The sequence below is a fragment of the Mustela nivalis genome (assembly GCF_964662115.1).
Source record: "Mustela nivalis genome assembly, chromosome: X".
Lineage (NCBI taxonomy): Eukaryota > Metazoa > Chordata > Mammalia > Carnivora > Mustelidae > Mustela > Mustela nivalis.
The window spans coordinates 112469714-112484805 of record NC_139040.1 but is presented as its reverse complement, the minus strand read 5'-3'; the positions used below and the strand labels follow the sequence as shown (position 1 = coordinate 112484805).

At 43.1% G+C, this 15092-nt stretch overlaps 1 protein-coding gene across 1 annotated transcript; it reads left to right on the top strand.

The window, feature by feature from the left end:
• Window positions 1-1959: 1959 nt before the first annotated feature.
• LOC309856499 (melanoma-associated antigen B18-like) lies at window positions 1960-4316 on the top strand. Its single transcript, XM_082717785.1, has 3 exons — window positions 1960-2032; window positions 2467-3565; window positions 3721-4316. The coding sequence occupies exon 2, from the start codon at window positions 2534-2536 to the stop codon at window positions 3542-3544; it is 1011 nt and encodes a 336-aa protein (XP_082573911.1). The 5' UTR covers window positions 1960-2032; window positions 2467-2533; the 3' UTR covers window positions 3545-3565; window positions 3721-4316.
• Window positions 4317-15092: the final 10776 nt, after the last annotated feature.

The following is a 15092-nucleotide window of genomic DNA, read 5'->3' as shown; positions in this document are numbered from 1 at the left end:
TCTACCTATAGACATAATTCAGCTAATAATCTCAGAAGAAATGACAGAACTCCAGAATTATAATTCAGCAGCCCCTAATGGATTAGTGGATGACACTGATGATCCTTAACAACTGCCAACATTACCACAAAGGAAACAGCAGATGTTATGTGTCTCCTAATGGACTTAACTTAATGACACTTTGGGGGTGATTTTGCCAGCAAAGAGACAAATAATAAACCTTAATCTGAACAAGCTTCCTATAACTATTGAAGATAAATGATACTGAGCATCAGGTATATTGAATTATTTTATCCTTTGTAATGTACGTGATGGACAATTTTCTATAATAAAATGATTTTATTACAAATATGTCTGTAAATTTGGAAACCCAAGTAAAATGGAATCATTTTTAGCAAAATATAAATCACTAAATAGGTCCATGAAGAAGTACAAATCTTTCATTGAACAAAAGAACCCAAAACTGTAGTCCTGATAGATTTCCAGGGCAAATTTTGCCCTCAAAATGTAACGGGATCAGCCAGGTTGAAAGGTCATTACACCAAATGATGAAGGAAAAGCTAATCAGCACATTAAGTAAGCGCTTAAAAGCCATTCAAGAAGATAGGAAATCACTCAACCACTTTAACGGGCTAACTCTCCTTGATACAAAGACCAGATGAGTATGCCCCAAGAAAAAAATATTTGCATCAAGCTCACCCATATACATATTCTAAATAAATTCATAGCCTATGCAGTACAGCAGTGAATTAAATGAAGAGGCTGTGTCCAAGGAATACAAAGATCATATGATATGAGAAAAATCTGTGAATTGGAATTCACTATGTTAACAGAGAAGAGAAAGCATTTTATCATGTTCTGAAAGTAGAGGAAAAAAAAACACCTTTGATAAAAATTCAACACCAGTTCATGCTAGTAACTGTTAGCAAACATATTAGAATAGAATTTCCATATTCTAAAATTAACAACACACATACATAAGTATGAAATGTTAAAACATTCCCACTAAAGTCAGAACAGGGCATGGAGGTGTGGTATCATTTCTACTATTCTAAGCTCTACTGGTTGACAGAGCCAGCATATAGCCATACATAAGAATACCAAAATAAAATATATGGATTATGAAAAGAGATAATAAGATCCCGTAATTAACAACTCCAAAGAAATTGACTGTCTAATATTCAAATGTATAAGGCACTTCAGGAAACTGATGTAGCCCTCTACAGCAAAATCAGAAGTCTATCCACACAAAATAAATGGTAGAATACATCATGGAGAGCATACCATTTGAAACAGTAGCAATATCCAAAATATACCCCCCAAAAAAAGAACTAAGAAATATGTACATGATCTTTATGGAACCAAATGTTTAAAAAGGTTACTAATGGACTTAGGTAAAAGAAATCTCAAATAGAGCAATGCACCACGCTCATTTACAGTGTGCAGAATATTGTACAGATGTCACTTCTACTTAAATTATTTACAGATTTCTGCCTTACCTGATGGATTTGACTCTGGGTCAGCAGAAGAGACACAGCTCAGCACCAACAAGGTGTCAAGGTATGACACTGAGTGAGGACTGAGGGGAGAATCCACCCCAAAAGAAGGGGCAACAGAGAGATTTCCATACACCCCCCCCCCGCCCCGCCCCCGGCTGTCAGTCTTGGAAGGTCCCAGTCATGGCTGCTCAGCTCTACTCCCACCTTACTTCCTACTGGGGGTTCTGAGGGAAATGAAAGCCTTGGTCTGATGTGAGCTAATTTCATCAGAGGAAGAAGTCCCAGACCCTGCAAGTCAGGAGTCAGAAAGGAACCCTGTTTGACTTCTGCATAGTTCTTCCACCACCAGTACTGAGGGGAGTCCTCCAGAAACCCACGCGAGATTTTATGCTAGGAAGGCCAGATGGGCGTGGCCGGAAGTGCTCACCCTGACTTCCGCTACATGCGCAGTGGAGCCTGAGTTCGTTTGAGACGTGGAGAGGTGTGGTCTCACACCAGCAAAGGAGGAGTGCCAGGAGTGGACAGTTGTCAAGGTGAGTAACTTGCTAGGCCTGGAGGGGTACACTCCTTTCAGAACTGAGGTTCCCCAAAGAGCCTGGTCCAATTCTGGCACACCCCACCCCCAATGTCCTGATCTTGTGGCCGAAGTACGACTGTTAGGCCTAAGGGCCCTCACTTCTGCCTTGCGCGTTTGTGGTTTGGGGGGTCTTTGGCTGAAGGGGCAGCCTCAAGTCAGCAGAGGGTGGTTTCAGAAGACCAGTTAGGAGTCAAGTTTAGTACTCTGAGTTTGAACTGAGTTCCCAAGCTGCCACAGAAGAGAGCAGGTGCATGGAGTCCTGCTCACCCCTGTTTTGTGGGTTCCTAGAAACAGTACCATTAAGGGAATAAGCAGAGGCAGCTTTTCTTGGAGCCCAGGTAGAATATCCTTATCGAGGCTAGACACACCATCTCTTCTTCCATATTCTAGGGTGACATCTTCATCAACCCAACTGCTTGCACCTAACTCCTGCCTGCCATCTCTGACCAGTGTCACCATGCCTAGAGGTCAGAAGAGTAAGCTCCGTGCCCGTGAGAAACGCCGCCAGGCCCGCTGTGAGACCCAGGCTCTGAAGGAGGCTCAGGCTACCGCAGCAGCAGCAGGAGAGTCCCCCTCTGCCTGTGCTCTCTCTGGGGGTAGACCTGCTGCTGCAGCTCCTAGGCGTCCTCAGGGAGCCGCATCTTTCACCGGGGCCGATGCAGCTCTTTCAGGCACCGATTCAGATGAAGGTGCCAGAAGCCAAGATGAGGGAAGCCCCAGATCATCGAAGGGCTCCGAGGTCTCACACAGAGACCCACTAAACAAGAAGGTAGTTTTGCTGGTGCAGTTCCTGCTGCAGAAGTATCAAAAGAGAGAGCCCATTTCAAAGGCAGATATGCTGAAGTTTGCCGTCAAGAAGTACAGGCATCAGTTCAATGAGATCCTCAAGAGAGCCTCCGAGCACATGGAGCTGGCCTTCGGGCTTGATCTGAAGGAAGTGGATCCCATCCGCCACTGCTACACCCTGGTCAACAAGCTAGACCTCACCGATGGCTCCATGCACGAGGACGAGAACATGCCCAAGACCGGCCTCCTGATGATTGTGCTGGGTGTGATCTTCATGAAAGGCAACTGCGCCCCTGAGGAGGAAGTCTGGGAAGTGCTGAATATGATGGGCGTCTACGCTGAAAGGAAGCACTTCATCTACGGGGAGCCCAAGAAGGTCATCACCCAAGATCTGGTGCAGCTGCAGTACCTGCAGTACCGCCAGGTGGCCGACAGTGATCCTCCACGCTTCGAGTTCCTGTGGGGCCAGCGAGCTTACGCCGAGACCAGCAAGATGAGAGTCCTGGAGTTTCTGGCCAAGATCCATGATACCGTCCCCAGCGCCTTCCCGTCGTGGTATGAAGAGGCTTTGAGAGATGAGGAAGAGCGAGCCCGAGCCCGAGCCGCTGCCAGGGCTCGCACCGCTGCCATGGCCAGCGCACGTGCCAGGGCCTTGGCCAGCAACTTCTCCCACCCTAAGTGATGTCCACGGCCGGTTGACGAGGTGGGTCAGCATTCGAATGGCGAAGGGTCAGGGCGGGGCTGGAGAAGCGGGTGTCCTCTTGTATATTGTATATATTATATATTGTATATTGTATCCTCTTTGTGTTCCTCTTGTATATCAGTAACGTGGAATTTCACCCCTTTTCTTTTTTTTAGGTTTTATATCCAATGTTGAAGTTTGAAGCAGATTCTTTTCTCTGTGGAACGAAAAAGCAGTCTACGTTTTAAGTAACCGACGGCCAGGGTGGATCTAGAAGAAACACAGTGAATATTGTCTTTGTGCTCTTGTTCTATCTCATAAACTTAGAGTTGTTTTTCCTCTTTTCTTTTTTCTTTCTCTTTTTTCTTTCTCCCTTCCTTTTGCTTTCTTCTTCTTTTTGTTATATTTCAAATGTTGTTTCTTTAACAGAAAGTTTACATAATTTTCATATTTAAGTTTAGTCATAATTTTAGTTGGTTATTTCTCTTTAATAGCTTTAGGATTAGGAGTTTTGTTAGTTAGTAAACCGAATTGGGAAACCTTTCATATTTACCAAAACAGAACAAGAAGACATGGCATTGTAACAGGCTTTCCCTTGGAAATGCGAAAAAAATTGAGCGGTAAAATTACCAGGATCAGAAAATGGAGGGGAAAGAAGCAAAAGAGGTTCCATTCTCAGTTTCCCCTATACGTTTTAGTTTGTTGCTCTGTAAGGATAGAAGATACATATATGGATTTGTTTGGCTTATTTAAAGAATGGAGGAGAAATAAAATGTTTAAACAGTAGAATTCATGCTTGCTGGCTCGTTTATTTTCCAGATACTAACTGAGCGTCTGCTCTGTAAAAGTCAGTGTTAGAAATGGGGAAGTCACAGGGTGCCTGGGTGGCTCAGTGGGTCAAAGCCTCTGCCTTCAGCTCAGGTCATGATCTCAGGATCCTGGGATCGAGCCCACATGGGACGCTCTGCTCAGCGGGGAGCCTGCTTCCCCCTGTCTCTCTGCCTGCCTCTTTGCCCACTTATGATCTCTGTCTGTCCAATAAATAAATAAAATCTTAAAAAAAAAAAAAAAGAAAAGAAAGAAAGAAATGGGGAAGCCAGGGTATAAAACACTCCTGGCCTTAGATTGTGCATTTCAGGAACAGTAATCATATGAAGAAGTTGGGGAAGGACCTTCTTAGAACCAAAGCACTGGTAAGAAGGAGTAAAGAGGTAAGGAGGCAGGGGGAGGGTTGGAAGAAGTGGGACAGGGAGGGGGTCTCGCTGAGTCATAAGGTATAAATTCCCTGAAGAAAGGCAGTTTGGGGTTCTTAGGAAACTGTGCCCCTCTCGGTGGGATAGACTGTTAATTGAAGCTGCGCGGCGGGCCACACGGGACTATGGGACTGGTGAGCAGAGGCCAGACAGACAGATGGTTTCTTGGTGTTGAAGGACGTGAAATGCAAACCTGCTCTTTAGCGTTACTTTGGTACCATCAGTAAACCGGAGGAAAACCTCCACAGGCAGAAATGGAAGGCATCCTGTGTTCTTGTGCACGGCGGCTGGATAAGGAGCGCAATCTCATCGTAGGCACAGCATCATCGGGGAGTATCTAATAAGGGTGCTACTCCTTGAAGGTGGGATGCCGCAAAGATACTGTGTTGGCTCTCCGTGCTGAAGTGGGTGAGGAACCAGGTCCCAATGCATTGAAAGCCTGGTGGTGGGTATTAAGGAGGGCACGTATTTCATGGAGCACCGGGTGTGGTCTGTAAACAATGAATCTTGGAACACTGAAAACATAAAATTATTTTTTTAAAAAGGGCATTTTAAGTAGATTATCATGAGTGCAATTTTGCAGAGTGTAAGGGAGGATTAAATTTTGGGTGGTGGTGAAATGGGTGAAAATAAGGGTGGTTTGGATGGAAAGGGCACCTGGGAGCAAAGATCTTGGTCTTTGACACATTCTGGGACATCTGAGATACCTCTGGCTTGGGGGGTGGGGGGAACTCTTCTACTCCCAAGTTAAGTTAACTTACTCTGAACTGGGTAAAATCTTCTTTAGTTTTACTTGCTGAGAAGCATTATGGGCTAATTTGGTGTTATTTGTCCTAAAAGTTGCATATTCTGTGATATCTCCTCAATTTAAAAAATCTCAAAAAATTAAAAAAAAAAAATAAATTTCCCCAGAGAGGAGGATGGTGTATCATCAGCAGGTAAAAAGAAAGAAAGAAAGAAAGAAAAAAAAAATCAGTTCTATGATAGCTACCATTCATTGAAGACCTACTATTTTCCAATTATTCTGCCAAGTGCCTCATTCCTGTTACATTTATTCGAACAGTCCCACAGGATGGGGCTTATCGGACATATTTTGCAGCTGAAGAACTTGGAATTTTCTCAAGTTCACATGGCTGGTAAGTCGCAGAGCCAGGACTCGATCCCTGGTTCTATTTGACTGGGCCCCATACTTTTCCATTCCTCCAGCTTGAGGCGACCTTCTGGCTCTTAATTTTCTATCCTTCTCACTACTCCAAGGTGTATCACAGGTCATTAAAAACCCAAACGCTTTAGCCACATGTTAAAAGCAGTCCTGGAGAAGGAAGGTGAATGGGAGAATAAAGCACAATTTGGCGGTTATGTGTGAGGTTCCTGTTATCCCGACACTTGTCTGCATTATAGCCCTTGTCTCCTGAGCGTTCCCCAGTGTGTCCTCTGGTCCAAACTGGAACCTCATTTGCTAACCAGCTCTCCACAGTCTGCTGGATGCTGCACCCAGCTTCCGGCGATCCAGACAGTCCTGAATCACCTGCCCTCCCCTAAGAACCTTTCAGCTCCCAGTAGGGGGACCTTGGAGGTCCCAACCCTCAGTGGAACCATAGCCAGCGGAGTTTAGATACTGGATTACCACAGCCCCCTCACCCCTGCCAATCCCTACAACAATAAGGAAGTGTAGTCTAAACAGGTGTTTAGACTCTTACAGAATAGATGGTTCTCGGCATGTAACTGAGGTTAGGTGGGGGTCTTGTAAACAGCACAGATATTGTCAGTAGGGTTTTGCAGGAGTGTGGAGTCTGAGACTGGCACTGAACATACACTGAGGACTGAGCTCACATAGTTGGTCGTCAGCAATCAAAGCCTCCCTCGTAATTGGTTAACTGTGGAAATCACTGGGCAGCAAACATTTACTGAGACTGAATTCCTCAGAACCTGGAGCTTTCCTAAGCAGGGGATAAATGGTTTCTTGACAGACATACTTTCTTGGAACAGCAAACACTAAAATAATTTGCCATTCTTCTGCTGCCTCTTATCTCAGTACTCGCCCCAGAGGAAAATGTTGGTTTGTCTTTGTGCCTAATGGCATCTGTCCAAGTGTCCTGCGCATTCAGTCATGCTAAGGATTGCTCAGTCTCCCAAGTTTTGATCATGCTTCCATAAAGAGACCCTTCTCATTCTATAGAGAGTCTAGAACTCATTTAAAAGGTGAGTACAGAAAGGTGCCATTGAGTGCAAAAGGTGAGCCCTCTTTACTGAGATTTTACAGGATCCTTTTGAAAATTAAATGTGGGGGCACCTGGGTGGCTCAGTCGGTTAAGCATCTCCCTTCAGCTCAGGTCATGATCCCAGGATCCTGGGATCGAGTCCCGTATTGGGCTGCTGGCTCAGCAGGAAGCCGGCTTCTCTCTCCCCCACTCCCCGTAATTGTGTTCTCTCACTTGCTGTGCCTCTGTCAAATAAATAAATACATAAAACCTTAAAAAAAAATGTGATCCAGTCTTTGAAAGCACCTGTCACATAGCAGGATTGGAAAAAACCAGAAGAACTGCAAGGCAAACTGGCCTACTTAGAAACTCCAAGAAGAGGGTTGTTTTCATAACAAATTCTAAGAGTTGCTCATTATTGAGCACCTACTATGTTACAATTAATGGGAGAGGCTGCAAGGGCTTATCACATCATGTCTTGGTCTTCCTGGGCTGATGGGGAGACTATATTGCCTCCCTGCTTAAGAAGGGTGGTGCAACCACTGTCTTGACACTGAAACAAGAACAGACACAGTGTTTGTCACCTCCAGGCCAAGGTATTTGGGAGCTAGTACAACTCTGTTTGATTCAGCAGCAAACGGAGACCCTTGTTGAGAAGTTGAGCCATTTGATGGGAGTTGCCTGGACCCCTGGGTTATCTGACAGAGGGGGCCCTCGGCAACCCACATCAGACCATGTGTATGACAAACAAACTTTTGTTGTTTTAAGCCTTGGCAGGTTTGTTCTCAGGATCAGACATTGGTCACTTTATCTGATTAATGCACAGCTACTATCCTTGTGGTGAGATGTATTTAAATATTTTAATAACAAAGGTAATAGTACATATGTTCTTAAAAGACTTCTAACAATGCACATAAATTACAGTCTCCCCTCTCCTCAAAATTCAGCCTCCTCGGGCGCCTGGGTGGCTCAGTGGGTTAAGCAGCTGCCTTCGGCTCAGGTCATGTATCGGGCTCTCTGCTCAGCAGGGAACCTGCTTCCTCCTCTCTCTCTCTCTGCCTTCCTCTCTGCCTACTTGTGATCTCTCTCTCTGTCAAATAAATAAATAAATTAAAAAAAAAAGATTTTAAAAAAAATTCAGCCTCCTCCTTAGAGGTAATCACAATGAACAATCTGATGTGTGTCATTTTAAAGCTGACCTGAGGCTTTTTCTTATGTAGATGTGCTATAAAAATATATTGAATTTTTAAGGATTGTCATTAACAATGTATATATTGTTCTGCCTCTTGTCCTTCATGTAATAAAGTGAACACAAGGTATTTCCATGACAGGACATACAGACCCAACACACTCTTAACTGATCCCTAGAATTCTTTTTTCTTTTAAAATAGGTTTATTGAGGTTCACAAAAATCAGTTCATACTTAATATGTGTGGTCGGATGAGTTTGGACATATGTATACATCTGTGGAATCATCATCACAATCAAGGTAAGACGTATCCATCACCTCCAAAAGGTTCCTTGTGTCCCTTTGGTTATTTTTCTAAAAAACACGTTACTTGAACTCTCTTAAGACTATTTAAGTGTGTAGTATGGTACTGTTAACTGTAAGCTGATCTCCAGAATTAATTCATCCTGCATACCTGGAACTTTCTATCAGTAGATCAACTCCCCATTGCCTCCTCTTCCCAGCCCCTGGTACCCACAGTTCTATTTTCTGATTCTGCAGGTATGATGACATTAAGTACATCATAGAAGTAGAACCACAGGGCATTCATCCTTCTGTGAGCGGCTTGTTTTACTGAGCATAACGTCCTTCAGGCTTGCCCGTGCTGCTGCAAATGGCAGGATTTCCTCTTTTAAGGCATTTTGGGTGTTGACCCCAAATGAACAAATCTTTTTTTTCTTTTTAATTTTAAAGGAAAAGGGTTTTATTCGAGCCCAAGTTAGGACAACTGCCCTGGATATACAATCTTCAAAAAGAAGAGAGCGCTTCAGGGAAAGAACATTTGGTGTAGGGTCAGATGATTTTTTTTTTCTTTTTAACAAAAAAAGTTACAAGGCGCCTGGGTCGTTCAGTGGGTTAAGCCGCTGCCTTCGGCTCAGGTCATGATCTCGGGGTCCTGGGATCGAGTCCCACATCAGGTTCTCTGCTCAGCAGGGAGCCTGCCTCCCCCTCTCTCTCTGCCTGCCTCTCTGCCTACTTGTGATCTCTCTCGGTCAAATAAATAAATAAAATCTTTAAAAAAAAGTTACAAATCATCACAACAAAGGGCATTACAGAAAGTTACAGACTTTATCTTATGTTTTTAGTATGTGCAAGGCTGTAGGACCTCCATCTTATGGGAACGAGGGAGACTTTTTTTTTTCTTTGTTTGGAATGTTCCTTTCCTGGTTGTTTTCGTGAAGCAGACAGACGTACGGTGTGCCCGGGGCAGAAATAGAGCTCCTGTTTCAAGGTCTGGCTGAGTCATTTTGACCTTGGTAAATGGTAAAGCTGCTGTGGGATCCTAGCAGCAGGGCCCGCAAACATAACAAGTTTGAAAATCTCCTTTGAAAATCTCCTTTATCAATGGTGTGTATGAATGTGTATATATTTATTAAAACAGATGGGGCGCCTGGGTGACTCAGTCGGTGAGGCGGCCAGCTATTGGTTAGGACTCAGGTCATGATCCTTGGGGTCATGGGATTGAGCCCCGCGTGGGGATCGGGGAATCCATGCTCAGCGGGGAGTCTGCTTGAGATTCTCTCTCTCCCTTTGCTCTTCCCTGACTTCTGAATGTGCCGTCTCTAAAATCAATAAATCAATCTTAAAGACATATATATGTGTATGTATACGTGCACACACACACACACGCACATCACATTTTCTTTATCCATTTCTCTTCAGTGGATATTTAGTTTCTTTCCAGAACTTGGCTATTGTGAATAGTAATTACAAAGAGGGTAAAAATGAATTACTAAAAATAGTAATTACAAAGAGGGTATCTCTTTGAGATCCTAAATTCCATTTTTTTGAGTATTTATACCCAGGAATGAGATTGCTAGATTATATGGTATTTTTATTTTTAATTTTTTGAGGAACTTCCACACCGTTTTCTATAGTGGCTGCACCATTTTACATTCCTACGAACGGTGTGCAAGCCTTCAATGTCTCCACATTCTTGCCCACGCTTTTTTTTTTTTTTAAATATTAACCATCCTAATTGATATGAGGTGATATTTCATTGTGGTTCTGATTTGCATTTCCCTCATAATTAATGATGTTGAGCATCTTTTCATAGACCTCTTAGCCTATTGAAGGAGACCTCGTCAGGAAGAACACAGGAGCAATCAGGGCAGTGCAAGTCTTGATTACACGGAGACGTTAATCATGTATTATTGGCAACTTCAATCATCTAGTCCCAAGCTCTCCCCCCCAAAAAAAGAATAGGTAAAGATCATCTTACTTATGTTTGCGCAATAATTAATTTAACCATTCTCTTCCTAATAGACATATAAAGTGTTTCCCATTTGTTGCTATGATTAACAGGACTGAAATCAACATCTTTGAACATGAAATCTTGGGCAAAGGTGCATGCTTTCTCATAGGAAAGACATAGCAAAGTACAAGCCTGATGTAAGTGGGTGAGTGTGAAGATTGGGAAGTTTTAACAAGTATTGTTGAACTTCTGCTCCAAAAGTGCTCTACCACTTCATAGTCTGACCAGTGAATGTGTGTGACTGCCTTACATCCTCCTAGGCATTTTATTCATCACACTTTGAAATTTTGGTCAAACTTTGGGGTGAAAGATGGTCTCAGTATTGTTTTACTTTTTATTTCCTTTTTTTCTAAAAAGGTTGAATATAAAATTCAGTGACTCCCTTAGAGTGGCACTTCTGCATTAATGTCTTGAGTGCCTGGATTTTTCTCAGCATACTTTTATTTTATTTTATCTTTTTGTTAAGATTTTATTTACTTATTTGCCAGAGAGAGAGAGAGCACAAACAGAGGAAATGACAGGCAGAGGAAGAAAAAGAAGCAGGCTCCCGCCGAGCAGAGAGCCTGATGTGGGACTTGATCCCAGAACCCTGGGACCATGACCCGAGCCGAAGGCAGAGGCTCAACTCTCTGAGCCACCCAGGCACCCAGCATACTTTTATATTTTGAAAAAGACATTCCTCCTTATAAAAGCAAGGACTTCACAGAAGGATCAGTTGCTGAGCCGTGGAGTGAGGCAGGACACTCTTAGCTAATGAGGGTTGGAGGTCAAAGCAATTGCGAGGGCCCATAAGGGAGAGAGAGACCATGTGTAAAACCTCATCGAGAGAGCCCAGGGCAGGTTGGTGGTCAGCATTCTGGATCGAGAGTTGAGCACAAAGTGGGCAAAGAACCATAAGGACAAGAGCAAAGAATGTGTAGTGGGTCCAAGAATTTCTGTTAGTAGGCTTGGCAAATCTCTGAATTGCCACCACCAGCTGAAGTTGTGAGGTGGTCTCAGTGGGCAGGTCTCCTGGCGGAGAGGACACCCTGCCCTGCCTCTAAAGTCTCCATGCCCAAAGTCAGGCAGACCACAGATGGCTTTCCGGCATCACGTGGTGGTGCTGCCTTCTGGATCCCGGGAGGGCCACATCTCTTGGCTGCTGTGGTAGCTCACAGCGTCCTCGCCAGTGTTCCAGGTTGGGCAGGTTTGCTAAGTGATGACAGCTGAGATGGGCCACGAGTACCAGTGAGCAGTGCAAGGGGCCTACCACTGCAGGGAGGTGGAACTGAAGGGAGATATGCTTTGGCCTATTGCCTCAGTGATTCTACAGATAAAGGGTTGAGTGTGGACATGTCTGCAAGAGATGATCTAGATGGTATTTGCAATTCACACTGTCCTCCCTGGTTCCTGACCTCCTGGCACACCAGAGGCCTGATGTCCTATGGCTTTATCTGGTGGCCTCTATTGCCACCAGCTACTTCCTAGGGTAAGAGGTTGACTCAGAATGCAGACATTTGTAGGATGGATGGAGAATCCGTGACGATGGGACTGTTTATTAAATCGACCATGGGTGACAGGGATGTGTGGAGTCCAGAGCTGTATCTTTCTGGTTATAATAACCGAGACTGGATATACTTAAAAAAAAAAAAATCTGTACTAGTCCTCTCCAGGTTATCACATGATCTGTAGTGCAATGTAAATCACTACTTACTGTGTAGTATGGGGAGGATTTGTGTTTCTAAGAAAGTTGCGTTTATTGCCTAAGTGACAGCTGAGTGAGAATAATGTACAGTGAACAGGACAGGAAATAAGGTTTATTTCCCTGTATTAGAAATTTAATAGAAGTTGTATATCCTCCCTTGAGCAGGTTTCCCCCTTTTATTTGTGACTGCTGCTTTATCTCCTCCACCAGTCATAACACAGATTACTCCTTGCCTCTCCTTCCACATTTGCATAAGTAAGTCTCCTATCCCACACTCTTTGTAAAGTTCTGTATTTTATTTGAAATCACTACATCTATCAGAAGCATATTATTATCATTTGGCTCAATAAACTGCAGTTAGACCCCAGCAATTATGGCCTAGAAGGACAGAAAAGTGGATATTGGCAAACACTAATAATTGTACAAGTTACGGCCTCCCTATTTAAAGTCTTTCATTTTGAAATAATTTTATACTTACACATAAATTGTAAAAATAGTATAGGGAATTCCTGTGGCTCTTACAACCAGTTCAGCCAAACAAGTCTGTTTACATTGTGATAGTTCATTTAGCAGAACTCATAGACTGACATTGGTAGAGTAGTATTTAACTGCAATCAAATCTGGATTTCACCAGACTTCAAGTAGACAGGCAATCAGTGCTTTTTGTTATGTTTTGTTTTCTTTGGTATATAGCTGGAGACATTTTTATCCCATGTATAAATCTGTATAGAATTCAGACACACAAATTTCCCCAAGCCCCAGAGAAACTCCCTATATTCCTTCTCTTTTGGGGTTTAGTATTTTTTTTCATGTTATGCACAGTCTTTAATCCGCACCCTATTTCACCATACCCCCACTCGGCTCCCCTCTGGAACCATCCGTTTCTTCTCTATCGTTCAGAGTCTGTTCCTTGGTTCTTTTTCTCCCCCCTTGCTCATTTGTTGTTTCTAATTCCACATGAGTGACATCATAAGGTATTTGTCTTCCCCTGATTTATCTCATTTAGCATTATACTCTAGCTCCATCCACTCATAACAAATAGCAAGTTTTCATTCCTTTTTTATGGATGAATAATATTGCATTGTGGGTATGTACACATGAATATACATACATGCATGCATCATGTCTTTATCCATTCAACAATTGATGGACACTTGGGCTGTTTCCATAGTGAAGTTATCGTAAATAATGCATCAGGGTGTATCATATTTGCATTATTATATTTGTATATTTTTGGTAAATACCCAGTAGTGTGATTACTGGATCATAGGGTAGTTCTATTTTTAATGTTCCTTCTTTATAATCACAGCAGATGGAATCCTTGGCAACCATTGATCTATTCTCTATTAGTATAATTTTTCTTTTCTGAAAATGTTATATAAATGGAATTTAAAATTACATAATTTTATGAAATGGGCTTTTTCAGTTGGTCTAACGCGCTTGGGATCCTCCCAAGTTGTAAGGACAAATAGTATGTCCCTTTTGACTGCTGAATCATATTCCCAGTTTATCCTTTTATCCACTGAAGGAGGCCGAAGTTATCTCTGGTTTGGGGCAATCACAGGTACATTTGGGTATGCTGTTTTGTGTGAACATCTATTTTCATTTCACTAGGGTAAATTTTCAGAAGGGGATTGTTATGTCATCTGGTAAGTATATGCTTAACTTTGTAAGAAACGGGTAAGTTGATTTCCAGCGATCCTGGACCATGTTACACTGTCACCATCACCGAGAATCAGATCTACTTGTTCTGTACCCACAGCAGCACTTGCTATTTTCAGTAATTTCTGCTTTACCTATTCTAGTAGGTATGTGGCAGTATGTTGTTGTGGCTTAAATTTACATTATAGTAATGGACAGCGATGTGAATAGTTTGTCATCTCCTTATTTACGATCCATACATCCTCTCTGGCGAACTGTGTGTTCAAAAGCCATATGCTCATTTTCTATGTAGATTGTTTCTTGATGTTAAATGTAGAGAACTTTTTTAGGGCAGTGGGGGATGGTATACATGTGATCAAAGCGTCGTTAGCTAGATACCAAAGAAAACACAACCCAAGTCTTTGATCAGAGAGGTGACTGGTAAGTATTTCTCACCGGTACATAGTGGAGGTGAGCTGTGTGCCTTAAAGCTTGGGGTGATCCTGTGGCCTGCAGTAAATGCATAGGACATCATCAGTGGAGGGAAAATTTTAAAGCTCTGCCCCTGAATCTTCCCAGTGTGCCTTGGGACCAGCAGTTTCTACTGCTTCATCGTGGGACCCTGAGAGACCAATGCTCTTGGTATCCATGCGGTTATGGAAGGACAGCACATCTGAAACCTTACAGGTAAGTACGAGCCTTTATTATTATTTGAATTTAGTGTATGGCTTCGAATTAGCAAATATCACAGTAAATCACATTGGTAAGGCCAGTATTTCTTTTCAGTAACCCTTGAGCATGGATGCGTGCTCGCAGACCACATGACTGGTAGATGTCGGTGTGCATAGTCACGCCGAGACCTTCCCAGCAAGAAGGTAACGTTGTTGGTATAGTCCCTCTTGCTCAAATATAAAATGAACAGTCATGACGAAGGCAGACATGCTGAAAAGAATACAAAGAACTCTTCTTTGTGGCCTTCTAGAATGCCTCTGAACACTTGGCAGGTAGTCTTTTGCCTTAAGTTCAAAGACATGCACTCTGCCAAGCATTTCTTTTTTTTTTTTTTCTTTTTTTTTTTAAAGATTTAATTTATTTATTTGTCAGAGAGAGAGCGAGCGAGAGCGAGCATAGGCAGACAGAGTGGAAGGCAGAGTCAGAGAGAGAAGCAGACTCCCTGCAGAGCAAGGAGCCCGATGCGGGACTTGATCCCAGGACGCTGGGATCATGACCTGAGCCGAAGGCAGCTGCTTAACCAACTGAGCCACCCAGGCATCCCCCTGCCAAGCA

Coding starts and splice junctions, on each gene's coding strand:
- LOC309856499 (XM_082717785.1), top strand. CDS start 2,534: ATGCCTAGAGGTCAGAAGAGTAAGCTCCGTGCCCGTGAGAAACGCCGC.